Source organism: Pipistrellus hanaki (genome assembly GCF_964339955.1).
Source record: "Pipistrellus hanaki genome assembly, chromosome: X".
In the NCBI taxonomy this organism is placed as follows: Eukaryota; Metazoa; Chordata; class Mammalia; order Chiroptera; family Vespertilionidae; genus Pipistrellus; species Pipistrellus hanaki.
The window spans coordinates 78,986,498-79,007,151 of NC_140524.1; the positions used below are offsets into that span (position 1 = coordinate 78,986,498).

Below are 20,654 nucleotides of genomic sequence, written 5' to 3' on the forward strand. Positions count from 1 at the left end.
GTCTTATTTTTCCATGAAGAAGAATATGGTACACATTTATTGTTCAATGAAAATAAAGAAAATTTATTACCTGTATACGGTACGGTAGTACGGTAGTTGTCAACACAAACCAGACAAACTGTGAATACTATAGTATCAAGAATTTACTCATTTATTCAATGACAATCATGTCATCATCTTCTGGAACATCATAACAATCCAATTCCTGAATTTCCTGGTGAATTTCTTGTGACTTCATTTCCTTCAGAATCAGTGGACCGTTATATTTCACTCAGAAGGAAACCTGTAAGCAGGTCTTATTTTCGGAGGATGTCTTATTTTCGGAGAAACAGTATTAATATAGCACAATATTATGTAATATGTAAAATATAATCTCCCTATATAAAAACCTAAGCTACCTTTAGACCAAAAGACTGGAACGACCAGACGACCGACCAATAGCTATGATGTGCACTGACCCAGACCTTGCTGCTGGGGCCCTGACAGCTGCAAATCTGGTTCACCTGCACCTCAGACCCAGACGGGAGGGAGAAGCCTGATTCCTCAGGGAATTGACCATTGGTTAGCTTGCTGCTGGGGCCATGACAGCCCTGAATCTGGTTTACCCACACTTCGGACCCAGACAGGAGGGAGGAGGGAGTCTGATTCCTTATGGAATCAGCAGTTGGTTAGCTTGTTTCTGGGGCCAACCTTCCATAGTCCCTCCCCCTGGTAGGCCAGCCCCCAAATCAGCCAGGTCGAGGTGTCCCACCTGTGCACAAATTTGTGCACCGGGCCTCTAGTTATATAATATATGCATATCACCCAGCTTCAATAATTATCAAGTTTAATCCTATCTTGTTTCACCTGTAGCCCATGTCTGTATTATTTTGAAACAAATCCCAGGTATGTTTAATTTGTAAAAATATTAGTTTATGTCTTTTAAAAAACTGGAACTCCTGAGAAAATATTATTACATATAAGTTATCAATAAGTCCTTAATATCATGTATCTAGTCAATGTTAAAATATCACTGATGTGTTATAATTTTTTAAAGTTCACTTTAAAAATTCTGGATCCAAATAGTATCCATACATTGCAGTTTATTGATTTTAAGTCTCTTAAGTCTCTCTCTCCATCACTCTTTATTTATCAAAGAAATCAGTTCATGTCATTTGCCCTGTAGACTTTCCAAATTCTTGAATTTTCTTATTGAATTCCCATGGTGCCATCTAACGATTTTCTCTGTGTTTTATACATTTTTTATCATGATAAATATAATCAACTGATAAGGTTGACTAAATACCAGAATCTTATTCTATAATATACATGCAGCATTTTAATAGTAAAATACCTACACTGCCACATGATTATTAAAAAGTTTTAAGATTTCATTGTTGTTTTTACTATTCTCTTTATCCTTTGGCTATAGCTATAGGGATGGATAGTCAAGTAGTTTGTAAATCCACTTTGAATCATTCCTGTCGATGTGATCATTGCCTCCACATGGTTTGTTTTCCTTTCCTTTTATATGTAGGGCTTATCTTATAAAATTATAAGTTTGTTCTTAACACAGGACACTTGATTTAATAAAATAATTTTGCTACATGATGTTACATTGCTAAAGCAAAACTAATTATTAGAACTTATTTTAGATTAGTATACAATAAATATATTCTCATAATTACAAAAGAGTTAAAAATTCTTATAGACAAGAACTTTACATTTCAATTTTGTTAGTAAAGAAGGAAAAACTCATATGTTATATTCCCAAGTGAAGCTGGAAAGTTAATGGTTTGTTTATTGTTTACCTCTCATACTATGAAGAAGTGTCCATTTTGTGGTCTATAATGCTGTTTTTTCACTTTGTGTGTGTGTGTGTGTGTGTGTGTGTGTGTGTGTGTGTGTGAGGCTACTATTTTTCAAAAAAATCTTTGTTCTTTAAAGTATTACATATGTCCTCATTTCTCCCATTGAATTTCTCCCACCCTGCCCCCACACCCCACCCCAGGCCTTCACCACCCTAGTTTCAGTGTTCATGGGTTATGCATATACGCATATGATTCATTGGTTGATCTCTTCTACCTCCCTCCACCTCCCCTGCCTTCCCTAGGAGGTCTGACAGTATATTGTATGCTTCTGTGTCTCTTGGTCTATTTTTGTTTATCAGTTTATATTGTTCATTAGATTCCACATATGAGTGAGATAATGTGATATTCATCTTTCTCTGACTGGCTTATTTTGCTTAGCATAAAGCTCTCCAGATCCATCCATGCTGTTGTAAAAGGTGGATTCTTTCTTTTTAACAACTCAGTAGTATTCCATTGTATAGATGTACCACAGGTTTTTAATCCACTCATCTGCTGATGGGCACTCAGGCTGTTGCCAAATCTTAAATATTATAAATTGTTAATAAGGGTGCATATATTCTTTCTGATTGGTATTTCTGGTTTCTTGGAATATACAGTATTCTTAGAAGTGGAATTACTGGGGGAAATGAAAGTTCCATTTTTAATTTTTTGAGGAAACTCCATACTGTTTTCTACAGTGGCTACACCAATCTGCATTCCCACCAGCAGTGTAGGAGGGTGCCATTTGTTGATTTGGTGATGATAGCCATTTTGACAGGTGTGAGATGATACCTCATTGTTGTTTTGATTTGAATCTCTCAGATGATTAGTGTCTTTGAGCATGTTTTCATCTGTCTCTTAGCCTTCTGTAGGTCCTCTTTCGAAAGGGGTCTATTTAGGACCTTTGTTCATTTTTTGATTGGATTGTTTATCTTCATTTTGTTAAGTTGTACGAGTTCCCTATAAATTTTGAAAATTAAATCCTTATAGGATATAACATTGGCAAATATGTTCTCCCATGCAGTGGGCTCTCTTGTTGTTTGTTTATGGCTTCTTTTTCTGTGTAGAAGCTTTAATTTTAATGTAGTCCCATTTGTTTATTTTCTCCTTAGCTTCCATTGTCCTAGGAGCTGTATTGGTAAAGATATTGCTATGACATATGTCTGATATTTTGCTACCTATGGAATCTTCTAAGATTTTTATGGTTTCCTGTCTTACATTTTAGCGCTTTATCCATTTTGAGTTTATTTTTGTGAATGGTTTGAGTTGGTGGTCTAGGTTTATTTTATTTTTTTGCATGTATCTGTCCGATTTTTCCAACACCATTTATTGAAGAGACTGTCTTGACTCCATTGTATGCTTTTGCTTCCTTTGTCAAATATTAATTGAGCATAATGACTTGAGTCAATTTCTGGGTTCTCTGTTCTGTTCCATTGGTTTATACACAGTTTTGAGAACAATGGCTTTGTAATAAATATTGATATCTGGTATTGTTATGACTTTCACTTTAGGGTCTATTTTGTCAGATATAAGTATTGCTACCCCATCTTTTTTTTCATTTGCGTTTGCCTGAAAATAATTTTTTTGTTCCTTCACCATCAGTCTGTGTGAGCAAATATATAGGTCATGATTTCTTATCCATTCATCTACCCTATGTCTTTTGATTAGAGCATTTAGTCCATTTACATTTGAGGTTATGTATAGGTACTTGTTTGTAGCCATTTTTCCCTTTCTATTTCTTCTTTTTATAGCAGTCCATTTATCATTTCTTCCTTTGCTTGATTGGTGGCTATAAAATCTCTTAATCTTTTTTTGTCTTTGAAACTCCTGATTTTCCCTTCAATTTTGAATGATAGCCTTGTTGGGTATAGTATTCTTGGATTCAGTCCCTTGCTTTGTATTACTTTGTATATTTTATTCCTGGCCTGTTTCTATTGAAAAATTAACTGATAGTCTTCTAGTGGGAGATCCTTATAGTAACTTTCTGTCTCTGGCAGTCTTTAAGAATTCCTTTGTCATTAATGTTTGTCAATTTAATTATGATGTATATTGGTGGCAGTCTTTTTGGGTTCATCTTATTTGGGACTTGTGTGACTTTTTTCTTCCCCAAATCATGGGAGTTTTCTTCAAACAGGTTTTGTATTCTTTGCTCAGCTTTCTCCCCTTCTGGCACTATATAATACAGATGTTGTTTCAGTTCTTATTGTCTTAATATTACCCTAGGCTCCCCTCCTGCTTTTTAAGTTATTTTTTCCAGTTGCTGCTCTGCTTGGGTTTGTTTTTCTACCTTGTGTTTTTTCTTGCTGATGCTGTCCTCAGCTTTTTCTAGTCTATTATTGAAGTCTTCCATTGTATTCTTTATTGCACCCAAGACATTCTTTATTTTCTCCTGATTCATTTTGATGTAGGTGAAATTCTCATTCAGCTCATTCTTATTCTCGTGGAGTTGTGTGTTTTATCATCCAGACATTTGAGCATCCTTATAACCATTACTCTGAATTTTTTCTCTGATAAATTACTTGCCTCCATTTCATTTAATTCCTTTTTCTAGTGATTCCTTTTTTCTTTCCTTTGGGGATTGTTGCTTGGTCTTTCAATGTTTGCTCTATTGTTTTAATTTTTTTATGTCTTAGATCCAACTGCTTTATTACCCTGGTTCTTTTTTGGGGGGTGCTATGTAGTTGGTGATTTTTGGGACATAGTGCTGCAGTCTTTAAGATCTCCTGAGCTTGGTGTTCTAGTGGATCTTCCTGCTTGAGCTATTTGGGTTCTCTTGATATAGTTGGGTCTTGAATGTTAGTTTCTCACTCATGGAAAAAGTCTTATCATTGGTTGTCTGATGATTTGACTCACCCCTGCCTCATCATGCAAGCTATTATGGATGTGCTTGTGGCTTTGGCTCTTATGGAAAGGGTTGCTTGAGTTCTCACTGGTGTGCATTCGTTGTGAGATTCCAGAGTCCACGCCCTAGGAGGAAGGGGTCTCAGAGCCTGAGGCTCAGGTCGTGTGACTCTGGCCAGTGCTGTGTGGCTGTTCCGGGGGTAGCATCACTCTGAAAATCACTGTAAGGGTTCTGGAGCCCATGACAGTGTGGGTACAGCTGTCTCGTAGTCTGTGGATGAGGCAGGTAGATTCTGGCCAGGGTGATGTTTTCACTCTGCGAATCACTAGGAGATCCAAGAGCTAGTGGCTGGGGGTGAAGGAATCTTGGAGTCTGTGGCTTAAACAGTGTTACCTTATCTAGGGAGACAAGCTGTCAGTAATTCACTGAGGTGTCCAGAAGCTGGCAGCCCAGGAGGGGGAAGTCACAGATTCTGCTGAAGGAGCCGTAGGCCCTTGGTTGGAGAGGTTTGCACCCAGTGGCAGCTCACAGAAGGGCCCAGGAGCCTTCTGTTGGTGCGGTGGGCTTGTGGAGTCCGCCATTGGAGTGGTGCAACTGCGGTGTCCAGATGCTGGCAGCCAGGGAGGGGGATGTGTCACTTTCTACTGAGGGAGCCATATGCCCTGGGTTGGAGAGGCATTCATCCAGAGGTGGTGGCTCACAGAGGGTCCCAGAAGCTGCCTACTGTTATGGTGGGCTTGTGGTGCCTGCATGCTGGAGCAGTGCGACCGCTGTGTCCAAAAGCCGGCAGCTGGGGTGGGGAAAGCCATAGTTTCTTCTGAGAGAATCTTGCGCCCTTGGAGGTGGACCTACTGGGGTCTGTAGCTCTGCGGGTGAGGCAGCTTACTTTGGCTAGAGTGGCTGCAGGGTCCAAGGCCAGTCTAGATGATGGTGAGACCAGTTTCCTAGTGAAGGCTGTTCTCCCCTTCCAGATGGTGTGGGATCCTTGCCAAAGCCCTGCAGCCTGGGCAGTGCCCACAGCAGTGGCAGAGGCTTCACATTCAGGAGAGCCTGGTTTGTCAGCCCTGATACTCCTGCAAGATCTAACTCTTCCTCACTCACATACACATACACCACATACAACCACACATGCCCCTTTCACTCCCTCACATCCTTTCCCTCACTGCCGTCCTGCCAGCCTCCATCTTGCTGTGAGTTTTTTTTAATACCCCCAATCTGATACTTTTAAAATATCTGATTCGATTTTAGGGATTGGCAATTTTTTTTTTCTCTTAGAGGCCAGATAGTATAAATATATTGATATTAGGCTTTTCAGAACACAAAACATCACATATTCCTTTTTACATGTTTATTTTTGTTCTCACAAGCAAGTAAATATTTTTCAAAAGTTTTAGTTCAGAGTCCAAGCTAGTTTTAACCCATGGCTGTAGTTAACCAATCCCTATTATAAAATTTTTAGTGTGATGTACAATCAGATGCCTCAGTTTGGATAGTGATGCCTTCTTCATAAGTAGTAACTGGTGTTTTGAAAAGGCCTGAATGAGCCAAAGTGCTTTCTTTCTTGCCATCAAAATCTTGGCCTTCTTTTAAGAGACACTGAGTATATATTTTACTGTTTTTATAATTCTCACTATAGCCTGATTAACATGAAATACATGTTTGAATAAAAATGGAGAGTAAACAGCGACTTAACAACTTCATCCAGCAATCAAAAGGAATGGAAGCTATCTATACTAATAAAAGCCTAGGTAGTGTCCTCACACCCTCTTGTGTGACATCATAACAATATAGCTAACACAAGATGACCACCACAAAGATTGCCACCACAAGTTGGCCACCACAAGATGTCCACATGCACAGCAGAGGCAAGGCTTGGCGGCTCCACATGGCTCAGAGGAGGCCGGTCCTGGTGTCTTCGCTGCCTCTCGTGGAGGAAGCGAGACCTGGGGAACCGGGGAAGAAGATGGGTTGCTTCAGGGGAGGGTAGTTGTGAGCAATTAGGTCAGCAGGGGAGGGCATTGAGGGCAATCAGGCCAGCAGGGGAGGGCAGTTGGTGGTGATCAGACTGGCAGGGGAGGGCAGCTGGGGGTGATCAGGCTGGCAGGCAGAAGTGTTTAGGAGCAATCAGGCATACAGGCAGGCGAGTGTTTAGGAGTCAGTGGTCCCAGATTGTGAGAGAGATCCCAGATTGGAGAGGGTGCACGCCAGTCTGAGGTATATCCCCCTCCATGTATGAATTTCATGCACCAAGCCTCTAGTTTTCACATATTTAACCTCCATGATAATAATAAAAAGGAAGGCATTTCCCCTTTTTTCGGATATCTTACTTGAGATTCTAGGATAGTACTGTCCATTAGAAATTTATTTAGTAGTTTTATTATTGTATATCTATATTCTGCAGTATGCTATAGAGCACTTGAAATGGGACTAGTGTGACTGACTAAAGAACTAAGTTTTAAAACTTTATTCATTTTCATTAGTTTGAATTTAAATAACCACGTGTACCTAGTATTTATCATATTGAGCAGTATAACTCTAAGAGATTAAGTAAATCACCCAGATTTAGACACTATATTTCACAACTGCAAATGAAAACCAGGTCTTCACAACTTCTAAACTCATGTTTTTACCATTATGCCACTCTGCCTCATCAGTAAAAGTCAAGGTGTATTGGCCACTGTGAATAATTCTGCAGCTACTATATATTACACACACACACACACACACACACACACACACACGTACACTGGAGGCCTGGTGCACAAAATTTGTGCCCTTGGAGGGGGTTCCCTCAGCCTGGCCTGTGCCCTCTCGAAATCCGGGAGCCCTCAGGGGATGTCCAACTGATGGTTTAAGCCTGCTTCTGGGCCTAAGCTGGCAGTTGGACATCCTTGCGGAGGTGGGAGAGGCTCCCACCACCACTACTGCACTCGCCAGACATGAGCCTGGTTTCTGGCTGAGCAGCTCTCTCCGTGTGGGAGCACAATGAGCACCAGGAGGCAGCTCATGTATTGAGCCTCTGCCCCCTGGTGGTCAGTTCATGTCATAGTGACTAGTTGTTCTGCTGTTTGGTCGATTTGCATATTAGCCTCTTATTATATAGGATACTTTTATGAATATATATTTTAAATTTTTCAGGTAGATACCCACAAGAGAAATTGTTGGGGCATATGGTATCTCTTTTCTTAATTTGTTAAGGAAACTATATATTGTTTTTCATAGTGACTGTACCAGTTTATATTCCCACCAGCAGTGAATGAGGCTTCCTTTTTCTCCACAATCTCTCCACACTTGATATTACTGGTCTTGTTGATAATGGCCGCTCTAAGAGGTGTGAGGTGGTATATCATTGTAGTTTTGATTTGCATTTCCCTAATACCTAGTGAAGTTGAGCCTATTTTCATGTATCTGTTAGCCATTTGTATGTCTTCTTGGGAAAGGTGTCTCTTCAGATCCCCTGCCCATTTTTAAATTGGATTGTTTGTTTGTTTGGTGCTCAGTTGTATGAGTTCTTTATATATTTTGGATATTAACCCATAGTCAAAGCTATAGTTTGCAAATACCTTCTCCCATTTAGTCACTTGCCTTTTTGTTTTGTTGGTTTCTTTTGCTGTGCAGACTTTTTTAGTTTGATATACTACCATTCATTTATTTTTGCCTTTACTTCCCTTGCCTTCGGGGTCAATTTATAAAATCCTCTTTAAGATCAAGGTCCACAAGTTTAGGACCTATGTTTTCCTCTATGTAATTTATACTTTCAAGTCTTATATTTAAGTCTTGGATCCTTTTTTACTTAATTTTTATACATAGGGAAAAATTGTAATCTACTTTCATTCTTCTGCATATGGATTTCCAATTTCCCTAGCACCATTTATTTTTTATTTTTTTAATTTAATAAATCTTTATTGTTCAGATTATTACAATTGTTTCTCCTCCCTCCCCCCCCCCATAGCTCCCCCTCCACCTGGTCCCTACCCCACCATCTGCCCTTACCTCCCCCTTCCCCCCCCCCCACTGTTTTCATCCATAGGTGTATGATTTTTGTCCAGTTTCTTCCCGTACCCCACACACAGGCATCCCTTTCCCCCTGAGAATTATCAATCCCCTCCCTTTCTATGCACCTGATTCTATTATATTCACCAGTTTATTCTGTTCCTCAGATTTTTAATTCACTTGACTTTTAGATTCACTTGTTGATAGATATGTATTTGTTGTTCATAATTTTTATCTTTACTTTTTTCTTCTTTTTCCTCTTAAAGAATACCTTTTAGCATTTCATATATACTGGTTTGGTGGTGATGAACTCCTTTAGCTTTTTCTTATCTGTGAAGCTCTTTATCTGACCTTCACTTCTGAATGATATCTTTGCTGGGTAGAGTAATCTTGGTTGCAGGTTCTTGCTATTCATCACTTTGAATATTTCTTGCCACTCCCTTCTGGCCTGCATAGTTTCTGTTGAGAAATCAGCCAATAATTATATGGGTGCTCCCTTGTAGGTAACTAACTGTTTTTCTCTTGCCTTTACTTCCCTTGCCTTCGGGGTCAATTTATAAAATCCTCTTTAAGATCAAGGTCCACAAGTTTAGGACCTATGTTTTCCTCTATGTAATTTATACTTTCAAGTCTTATATTTAAGTCTTGGATCCTTTTTTGCTTATAAGATTCTCTGTCTTTTGCCCTTGGCATTTTAATTATGATGTGTCTTGGTGTGGTACTCTTTGGATTCCTTTTGTTTGTGGTTCTGTGCACTTCCTGGACTTGTAAGTCTATTTCTTTCACCAGGTGGGGGACGTTTTTGGTCATTATTTCTTCAAATAGGTTTTCAGTGTCTTGCTCTCTCTCTTCTTATGTCACCCCCATAACTCTGATGTTGGTACGCTTGAAGTTGTCCCAGAGGCTTCTTACATTATCTTCAACTTTCTGGATTCTCTTGTCTTCTTGCTTCTCTGGAGGAGTGTCCTTTGACTCTTTGTATTCCAAACCTTTGACTTGATTTTTGTGTTCCTCTAGTCTGCTGTTGGGTCTCTGTATGATATTTTTTATTTCAGTCATTGTATGTTTAATTTTTAGTTGGTCCTTTTTCATATCCTCGAGGGTCTCCTTAAATTTATCGGCCTTTTTAGGAAATTCTTGGAAAACCTTATAGCCGTGGTTTTGAACTCTGTGTCCAGTCATTTGTTCTCCTCTATTTCTTTCGTTTGTGGTCTGTTTCCTTGTCTCCTCATTTTTGTTGCTTCCCTGAGTCGTGTGCTCGTCCTAGATGGTTCAATGGGTCAGCCTCCCAGTTACCTGATGTGGACACTCTTGGTGCACCTCTTTGTGGATTGTGTGTTCAGCCTTGTTGTAGTTAAGTCTTGATTGTTGTTGGTGTTACTGGGAGGAATTGGCCTCCAGGCCAATTAGCTGTGAGGACCCACTGTGTCTATAATGGAAGAATTGCTATGCTGGAAACAGGTTTATGTGGCAGGACTTGTTCCAGTAGGGCTTTGGTGCTCATTTAGTCTTCCTCTTCAGTGTGTCCCTTATGAGAGTAGTTGAAATCTGGTGTCGTCTCACACTGACCACTAGATACACTAGTTTCTGGATCTCCATTGGGGTGCCGGTCATCTACTGTCTGAGGCCACCCAGCAGGAGCTACAGCAAGAACTACAGTTTTCTCCTCTTTGCTTGGGTTTCAATGGCTTTGGAGCAGTCTGACTGGAGCTGCAGTTTATTTCCTTAAGCTGCCATAGGGCAGGCCATTTATATGCAAAAGCTGCTGTGTGGAGCCTGGGAGGGTTTATAGAATGTGTGGGGCGGGGTCTTAGGGTGTCACTAGACTGGGGCGTGGCAAACAGCCATAGCTGCTGTCAGCCTTCTCTGCCTTTCCACGTTTCCAAGTCCCCACGTCCCATGCCCCAGCACAGTAAACAATAATTGCTGTGCGCACCTCTGCAAAAAAAGTCACCCTCACAAGTGTTGGCGAGGTTGCGGAGAAAAAGGAACCCTCGTGCACTGCTGGTGGGAATGCAGACTGGTGCAGCCACTGTGGAGAACAGTGTGGAGTTTCCTCAAAAAACTGAAAATGGAACTCCCATTTGACCCAGTAACCCCACTCCTAGGAATATATCCCAAGAAACTAGAAATACCAATCAGAAAGGATATATGCACCCCTATGTTCATAGCAGCACATTCTACAATAGCTAGAATTTGGAAACAGCCTAGGTGCCCGTCAGCAGATGATTGGATCAAAAAACCATGGTACATCTACACAATGGAATACTATGCTGCCATAAAAAAAAAAGGAATTCTCATCATTTGCAGCAACCTGGATGGAATTGGAGAACATTATGCTGAGTAAAATAAGCCAGTCAATGAAAGAGAAACACCACATGACCTCACTCATTTATGGATAATAAAGAACATTATAAACTGATGATCCAAAAGATAGATATAGCAAATTATAGCAGGTAGGGTAGGGAGATCTGGGGGAGATAATAGATCAACCGAAGGACTTGTGTATACATGCATATAAGTACAACCAATTGACACAGAACTCTGGGGAGGGAGGGTATGTATGGGGGGGGCAATGTTAAAATATGTACACAGATAATAATTTAATTAAAAAAATGTAAAAAAACAAAACAAAACAGTAACACCAAAGATCACTGATCACAGATCACTGTAGCAAAAAAAAAAAAAAAAAGTCACCCTCACTTTCTGACCCAATGACTGACAGACCAGCTTCTCCTAGTAGGCATCTGGGTTCCCCACGTGTCCCCAGAAACTGGATTTCAGAATGTTCGGAAGCTTGTCTACTTTCGGGTTAAAAAAAAAAGCCACGCTCCCAGTCACCCGCCACCAGCCTGATTCATGTGCCTTCATATCTCAGCTTTTCACTGTTTTTGATCCTTTCTCTTTTCTTCTATTTGTAAAACTTCCATAGAGCCAGCTTTCCTGTGGTTCTGGGTGATAGACATTTTGTCTTTTAGTTGTAGTTTTGAAATTGTTGTGCAAGGCGGCAGTTCAGTTGTTTACCATCTTCCTTCCCTCCATTTATTTTTTAAATAGCTTTTTATTGATTTTGATTTTAGAGAGGGAGGCGGGCGGGGGAGGTAGGGAGTGAGGGAGGGAGGGAGGGAGAGAGAGAGGAGAGAGAGAGAGAGAGAGAGAGAGAGAGAGAGAGAGAGAGAGAGAGAGAGAGAGAGAGAGAGAGAGAGAGAGAGAGAGAGAGAGAGAGAGAGAGAGAGAGAGAGAGAGAGAGAGAGAGAGAGAGAGAAACATCGATCATTTCCTTCCTTCATGCAACCCTGGCTGGGGACTGAACCCCAACCTGGGCATGTGCCCTGACCAGGAATTGAATTGGCAAACTTTTGGTGCATGGGATGGCCCTCAACCAATTGAGCCACACTGGCCAGGGCCGTAGCACCATTTTTTAAAATTGTCTTTATTGTTGAAAGTATTAGAGATGTCCCCTTTTCCCCCCATTGACCATTTCCTCCCCTCTCCCCTAGGCCTTCATAGCACTATTGGTCTGTGTCCATGGGTATGCATATATGCATACAAATTCTTTGATTAATCTCTTCCCACCTACCGCCTTCCCTCAGAGATTCCTTAGTCTGTTTTATGCTTCCAGGTCTCTGGATCTATTTTGTTCATCAGTTTATTTTGTTCATTAGATTCTACATATAAGTGAGATCATGTGATACTTATCTTTCTCTGATTAGCTTATTTCTCTTAGCATCATAATCTCCAGATCCCTCCATGCTGCCTCAAAGGCTAAGAGATCCTATTTTTTATAGCTGCGTAGTATTCCATTGCTCTTTTGATTACTGTTGCCTGTAGTATATTTTGAAGTCAGGTAGTGTGATTCCTCCAGCTTATTTCTTTTTACTCAGCATTGCTCTGACCACTTGGGGTCTTTTGAGGTTCTACAAAAATCTGATGATTTTTTTAAATTCTATTTATTGAAAAAAAAAATCATTGGAATTTTAATGGAGATCGCTTTAAATGATAATTTGGCCATTTTAACTATGTTGATTCTTCTAGTCCATGAACACAGAATATCTTTCCACTTTATTGTGTCTTTTCCAATCTTTTTAAATAATGCCTTTTAGTTTTCAGTATGTAGGTTCTTTACATTCTTTGCTAAGTTTATTCCTAGGTATTGTGTTCTTTTTTGTTGCAATTGAAAAAGGAATTTTTTTTTCATTTCTTTTTATGATATTTTAATTTTAGTATATCGGAATGTAATGGATTTTTGTACATTGATTTTCTATACTGCTACTTTACTGTATCTGTTTATTGGTTATGATATTTTTTGGTGGAGTGTTTAGGGTTTTCAATATAAAGAATTATATCATCTGCAAAAAGTGACAATTTTACTTCTTCCTTTCCTATTTGGATACCTGTTATTTCTTTCTCTTGCTTAATTCTTCTTGCTAGTATTTCTAGCAATATGTTGAATAAGAGTGGTAGGAGTGGGAACCCTTTTCTTGTTTCTGATCTTCGATTAAAAGCTCTTAGTTTTCACCATTGAGTAAGATGTTAGCTGAGGGCTTGTCACATATGCTCTTTATTATGTTGAGGTACTTTTCTTGTGTACACTTTTGGTTGTATGTTTTAATTATAAATGGATGGTGTATCTTATCACATGCTTTTTCTGCATCTGTTGATAACATCATATACTTTTTATCTTTTGTTTTGTTCATGTGGTGTAATCCATTGATAGATCTGCATATGTTGAACCATCCTTGTGCCCTTGGAATGAACCCCACTTGAAAGTGATATATTATTTTTTTAAATGTATTGTTGTATTAAATTTTTTACTTTGTTGTTTAGGACTTTTGCACCTGTATTCATCAGAGATATGACTCTAGTGTTTGTTTGTTTAGTGTGTTTGTTATCCTTGCCAGGTTTTGGTATTAGGGATATGTTGGCCTCATAAATGTGATAGGAAATATAGCTTCTTTAATTTTTCGAAAAAGTTAGAGAAAGGTATAAAATTTTCTTTGAATGGTTGGTAGATTTCACTAGTGAAGCCATATGGTTGTGGACTTTTACTTTTGGGGAAGTTTTTGATGGTTCTTTCAATTTCTTTACCGATGATCTTTCTATTTCGATTTCCCAGTTCTTCCTGTTTCAGGATAGGAATGTAATGTAAATAACCATTGTGTCCTTTCATAGATGATTGGATAAAGAAGTAGAACATACACTGAGTGGCCAGATTATTATGCATTCAGAGATCATAAAAATCTGGCCACTCAGTGTATATACAATGGGATACTACTCAGCCATAAGAAAAGATGAAGTACTACCATTTGCAACAAGGATGGATCTTAAGAATATCATGCTTGCCGAAACCGGTTTGGCTCAGTGGATAGAGCGTCGGCCTGCAGACTGAAAGGTCCTGGTTTTGATTCCGGTCAAGGGCATATACCTTGGTTGCGGGCACATCCCCAGTAGGGGGTGTGCAAGAGGCAGCTGATCGATGATTATCTCTCATTGATGTTTCTAACTCTCTATCCCTCTCTCTTCCTCTCTGTAAAAAAATCAATAAAATATATATTTTTTTTAAAAAGAATATCATGCTTAGTGAAATAAGTCAGACAGAAAAACTAAAGAATGACATTATTTTAGTCATATGGGATAATTGAGAGCAATAAATAAACAAGCAAACAAAAACTCATAGACACAGATAACAGTATGCTGTTACCAGTGGGAAGTGGCTTTGAGGGATAAAAAAGGGTAAAAGAGTTCAAATATATGATGACTGAAGATTTGAGTTTGGAAGTAGGGCAAACAATCCCATATAATAAAGAGGTAATATGTAAATTAGCCCTTATGCCATCACAAGATGGCTGTTCTTATAACACAAGATGGCTGCACGCACAGCAAAAGCAGGATTCCCATAACACATGATAGCTGTGCCCACTAGCAGAAGCGGGGTTCTGTAATGAGTGATCTGCAGGGACCTGAAGCTTCATGGCACTGGGCTGGGGCAGGGGACCTGAGGCTGCGCCCCCAGCCCGGCAGAGCTTGACAGGGGACCTTAGGCTGCGCCCCCTACCCATTGGGGCTTGACAGGGGACCTCAGGCCGCACCCCTCTGCCTGGCTGGGTAGGGGACCTCAGGCCACAGCCCCCGCCCTGGTGGGGCTTGATTTGGGACCTCAAGGTGTGCCCCCTTCCTGGCACCAGGCTGGGGGACCTAAGGCCATGCCCCTGCCCTGGCATTGGTTCAGTGGACCTCAGGCCATTCCCCCACCCTGATGCCAGGATAGAGGACCTCAGGCTGCATCCCCTGCCTGGCGCCCGGCTGGGGGACCTGAATCTGTGTCCCCTGTCTGGTGGGGCTTGACAGGCGTGGGGCTGGCCGGGTCTGGATCTCACCCAATGGGGGTGGGGCTGGCTAGGTCTGGGTCTCACGTGATTTTGAGGTGCACACAGGTGGGCTTGGGGCACCCCCAGGCACTTGACTCTGGCTTCTGCGGCATGCCCCAGGCTCTGACAGGAGGAAGATTTTCATATACATTTTACTAATTTTCTTTCATCTCTTATACTACTATTATAGAAAAAGGGCAGATAGCAATATTAAAATATTTCCTCTAATTAATTCCCTTTTAATGTGCATGAATTTTGTGCACTGGGCTGCTAGTATAATATACAAATGATGTATCATAGAATTGTACATTTGAAATCTATATAATTTTTAGAAGCAATGTCACTCCTGTAATTTTCATTTTAAATAATAAATAAAAATATATATGAAAAAAATAGTCAAGGTGAATGAACCCTGTCCATCTGAGTAGAAAGTGTAGCAAAGATACTTAAGGCATTTTTAAACTATATTATCTTTTTTAGCTTATAGTTCAGATAATCCAGATTCTGGAGCACTAGATCATAATTACCGAGTAGTACCTATGAGTTTTTTATAGTCTACATTTTTTATTATTACATTATTCAAATAAGATGATTATACTCTTGAGTGTTAAAAATTTTTCAGGTATTAATATATGTCAAAAGTGTTTTTATTATATCTAGGGAGTAAGGTCTAATTTGGTGTTTTAAAAATAGTTTATAAATGTTATAAGAATTGGCATTGTCCAAATAATCATTTCAGGGCTTTATTACCAAAATTTCCCAAGTACACGGGAGAGCATTGTTGCTGGCATCAGTTTTAATATGATTTTTATTGACACGACATAGATCTTGTTATTTGATTAGTAAATACCTACTGGATATAAGAAATAAAAAAATGATGTATTGGGAAGGCAGGCCTAGCTAAATCATTATGTGATACCATATGTATTAGTGGGAGGCTTGAAAAGGGAAAAAGTGAACAAATTTTCTCTGATTAGTATTGAGTCTTCATTTTACCCTGTGTTTCTGGAATCTCAATCTAAATCAGAGTCCTACTTAGTTTAAATAGGATTACTTAATTAGTTCCTGTAGCTTTCCTTACTCCACTCAGAAAATATTGAAAAATGTTTCAGAAATGAAATAAAGGCACTATTAGATAATATTTAGAAATGTTTCCCCAGGATTTCTTCCAGTTCTGCACAATTACACTTGCATGTATGCCAAAGAGACCTCTTCTCTCTGGATGTTCTTTATTGATTTCAGCAAGTCTCCATTCCCTTCTAAAGAATCAAGATCTTAAAATATTTGTTTCCTGGAAAGCTTTTCATTTTACCTGTTGAATATGTAGTTTTTGGAAATTACTTTGGTACTTTTTTTAAAAAAATATATTTTATTGATTTTTTTACAGAGAGGAAGGGAGAGAGATAGAGAGCTAGAAACGTCGATGAGAGAGAAACATCGACCAGCCGCCTCTTGCACACCCCCTACCGGGGATGTGCCCGCAACCAACATACATGCCCTTGACCAGAATCGAACCTGGGACCTTTCAGTCCGCAGACAGACGCTCTACCACTGAGCCAAACCGGTTTCGGCAAGGAAATTACTTTGGTACTCGAATAAACACTGGAACACTTAATTCTTAGATCCAATACTTTTCCTGTATTTTAAATTCAAATAAAGTTATATAAAAAATACGGGTCATGTTGGCTTTCTACTCTGTGAAACCAGGGGGAAAAAGAATGCATTGGGAATGTTAAGGGAAAGGTATTTGTAATGGAAGGAAACTTTTTAAATTAGTAATGTAAATTTGCATTTCAAGATGTAACCTGATTTACTTAGTGCTTCAAATCACCTTTTCCTTTATTTTTTCATAATATTTATCAATTTGTTATATTTCACATAATATAGTTATTGTGTTTATTATCTGACTCTGCTCTATGAGAAAGTACGCTGCAGGAGAGCAAGGATCTTTGTTTTGTTCACTGATGTATCCTAAGCACTGAGACCCCGGTCTGGCACACAGTAGTTACTCAGTTAATATTTGTGGACTGATCGAATACCATGATCTATCCCACTTCATCCCTCAAGTTTTATATTCATTTCTTCCTAGTAATTATTGTATGTTGCTATGTTCCATATGAAGTAGGCAGTTAACTTTTTGTTAAAAATAATACTCTATCATCTTGTATGAGAAGATAATTTTAGGAATTATATCCTAAAAATGTTTGAAGAGGTAATTTGTAATGCTTCAGTTTTCAATAAGTTTTAATGAAACCCATAGTGTTCCACAGATGCCCACAAAATTTATTAGGAAATTTAGGATGGGAAACTTTTCAAGCACCCCTATGTTCATAGTAGCATTATGTACAATAGCTAAGATCTGGAAACAGCCTAAGTGCCCATCAGTAGATGAGTGGGTAAAAAAGTTATAGTATATTTACACAATAGAATACTATGCAGCTATAAAAAAAGGATCTCTTACCCATTGTGACAACACGGATGGATCTGGAGATTATTATGCTAAGTGAAATAAGCCAGTCAGAGAAAAACAAGTATCACATGATCTCACTTATATGTGTAATCTAATTAACAAAATAGGTCCAGAGACATGGAAGCATGCAACAGACTGACGAATCTTAGAGGGAAGAGGAGAGGGGCTGTGGGAAGAAATTTAACCAAAGAACGTATATGTGTAATTCATGGGCACAGACAATAGTGTAGTGAATGCCTGGAGGGTTGCAGGACCCCAGTGGAGAGGTGCAAAGGGCAGAAAATGGGGGACATCTGTAATACTATCAACAATAAAAATAAATGTTATACATATATATATATTCTTTATTGTGTGTGTCTTTCTCAGATGCGAAAGCTGACAATCATGCCTGCAGGGCTGATATTTGCATCTATAAGTGTGCATGCAGCCAAAGAAGAGGAATCCAAAAAGCAGCTAATGAAACCAGAGCAGGTAACTTGTGTATAAATGTTTGTGAATTTTTTTATAATATAAATATGTTTCAATGAATTTTTATTATGTTGTTGTTACCCCTACTCATAAAAATATCTTTGGAATATTTGTTAAACACATTTTATAAGTTGAGAGAAACAGTTATAAGGTGTCTTAAAATAAACACTGTATTATATTTAACTCAAAACTCTAGTATCCTAATTCTAAGGAAAAACAATTGGTGATTTTTCTCAATGAATAATCAATGAGTAGTACAGGGTCTTAGTACTTTTAAGCTGTCTGGTTTTTCTTTCTTGAAAATGTATACAGGTATTTGGAAGCTTTAGTTTAAGAAACTCACTAAGATCTCATTTTTGAAAGTGACTTTATATGTTTTATAGTTCAGCCTTCTGTATGTTACTAAAATACAATAGGTACACTAAGCAACAATTTATCTTCTACATGAATATAACTCTGGATTAAGGAACCTAAGGAATCCATTCAATTTACTGGCAGCTCCTCATTCAATTTGAGGTCCTTCCATAGGTCAGGCAAACCTTTGTCATAATAAGTTCTGCCCATTTGCCCTGTATCTATTATATTGGTATCATACAGGAAAATTCTCATCTCTCTTCCACCAAACAACTCTTCAGATGTTAACTACTTTTGCTTCCTGGATAAGTATATTAGTAGCTTTCACCTTTCTTCGTATGTCCATAGCTTTTAGTTCCTTCATTTATTAAAAAAAATATATATTTTTTTTATTGATTTCAGAAAGCAAGAGAGAATGAAAGAGAGACAGGAACATTAATCACAAGAGAGAAACATTGATTGGCTGCTCCTACATGCCCCATACTGGGGATCAAACCCACAAACCCACAATGCCCCTGACCAGGAATCAAACCATGACCTGCTAGTTCATAGGTCAATGCTCAATCACTGAACTATGCCAGCTGGGCAGTTCCTTTTCTCTCTTGATTATTCTGTGCCATGCATATTTGGGATGGTTAGCATTTTCCTCAGGTGTAACCACTGCTCAATTAAGTCAGACTCTGATTTCTATATTTATATTTCAATATATTATAAATATACATAATATATTTATATTGAAGCTGCCTAAGATCACATTCACTTTTACGTATATTTTTGTCTTTGTCCTCACAATCAATCTCATGTATAAAATTTAACAAAATTACCTTTGACCATGACATAGTGAATTTGTAGTTTTTTGTTTTTTTTAATAAATCTTTATTGTTCATATTATTACAAATGTTCCTCTCCCCCCCCCCCCCCACCGTTGCTCTTCTCCACCACCAGGTTCCCACCCCACCCTCTGCCCTTTCCCCACCCCCCATTGTCCTCATCCATAGGTGCACAGTTTATGTTCAGTCTCTTCCCACACCCCCCTCTTCCCTTTTCCCCAAGAATCGTCAGTTCACTCCCCTTCCATACTTCTGATTCTATTATATTCACCAGTTAATATTGTTCATCAGATTTTTTATTTTTAATTTCCTCGGTTTTTAGATTCACTTGTTGATAGTGACGTATTTGTTGTTCATAATTTTTATCTTTATTTACTTTCTCTTCCGAAAGAACCCCCTTCAGCAATTCATATAATTCTGGTTTGGTGGTGATGAACTCCTTTAGCTTTTTTTATTGGTGAAGCTCTTTATCTGGCCTTCGATTCTGAGTGATAGCTTTGCTGGATAGATTATTTTTGGCTGTAGGTTCTTACTATTCATCACCTTGAATATTTCTTGCCATTCCCGTCTGGCCTGCATGGTTTCTGTTGAGAAATAAGCTGACAATCGTATAGGTGCTCCTTTATAGGTAACTACCTGCTTTTCTCTTGCTGCTTTTAATATTCTCTCTTTGTCTTTTGCTCTTGGAATTTTAATTATGATTTGTCTTGGTGTGGTCTTCTTTGGATTCCTTTTGTTTGGAGTTCTGTGTGCTTCCTGGACTTGTAAGTCTAATTCTTTCACCAGGTGGGGGAAGTTTTCTGTCACTATTTCTTTCAGTGTGTTTTCGATATCTTGCTCTCTCTCATCTTCTGGGACCCCCATAATTCTGATGTTGGTTCGCTTGAAGTTGTCCCAGAGGTTTCTTACACTATCTTCAACTTTCTGGATTCTCTTGCCTTATTGCTTCTGCAGAGGAGTGTCTTCTGGTTCTTTATGTTCCAAATCTTTGACTTGATTCTTGCGATCTTCCATTCTGTTTTTAGGACTCTGTATAATATTTTTTATTTCAGACAGTGTATTGTTTATTTCTTGTTGATCCCTTATTATTTCTTGTTGATTCCTTATTAATTCTAGTTGATCCCTTTTCATATCCTCATAGGTCTTATCGACCTTTTCTAGGAAATTCTTGAAAAACCTTATAAGCATAAATTTGAACTCTATATCCAGTCGCTTTTTGTCCTCCATTTCTTTTGTTTGTGATCTTTTTCCTTGTCTCTGCATTTTCGCAGCTTCCCTGAGTTGGTAGCATTAAAAGTCTCTGTGTTCTGCTTGGATGTAGTTTCATGGTGGAGCCTATAGCCTTGGCTTCCCTCAGCCCCGCCCTATGCGGCTCCTGAGTTTCAGTGTTTCACAGTGTACTTCGGTACTCGCTGCAAGCACCTCTGAGAGAAAGGTGCCCTCTCAGAAGTGCTTGCAGCGAGTACTGTAGTTCTTAAAATTTATTATTTTTTTAATATG

The 20,654-nt window shown here is 38.9% G+C and overlaps 1 protein-coding gene across 1 annotated transcript in view; it reads left to right on the forward strand.

Moving 5' to 3' along the window:
* The window catches only part of APOOL (apolipoprotein O like), a 78,631-nt gene that overhangs the window by 11,965 nt on the left and 46,012 nt on the right, over positions 1-20,654 (forward strand). Inside the window, exon 2 of the mRNA XM_084869750.1 lies at positions 17,869-17,973. Within this exon, the coding sequence (XP_084725876.1) occupies positions 17,869-17,973 (105 nt within the window). The remainder of the gene's footprint in view (positions 1-17,868; positions 17,974-20,654) is intronic.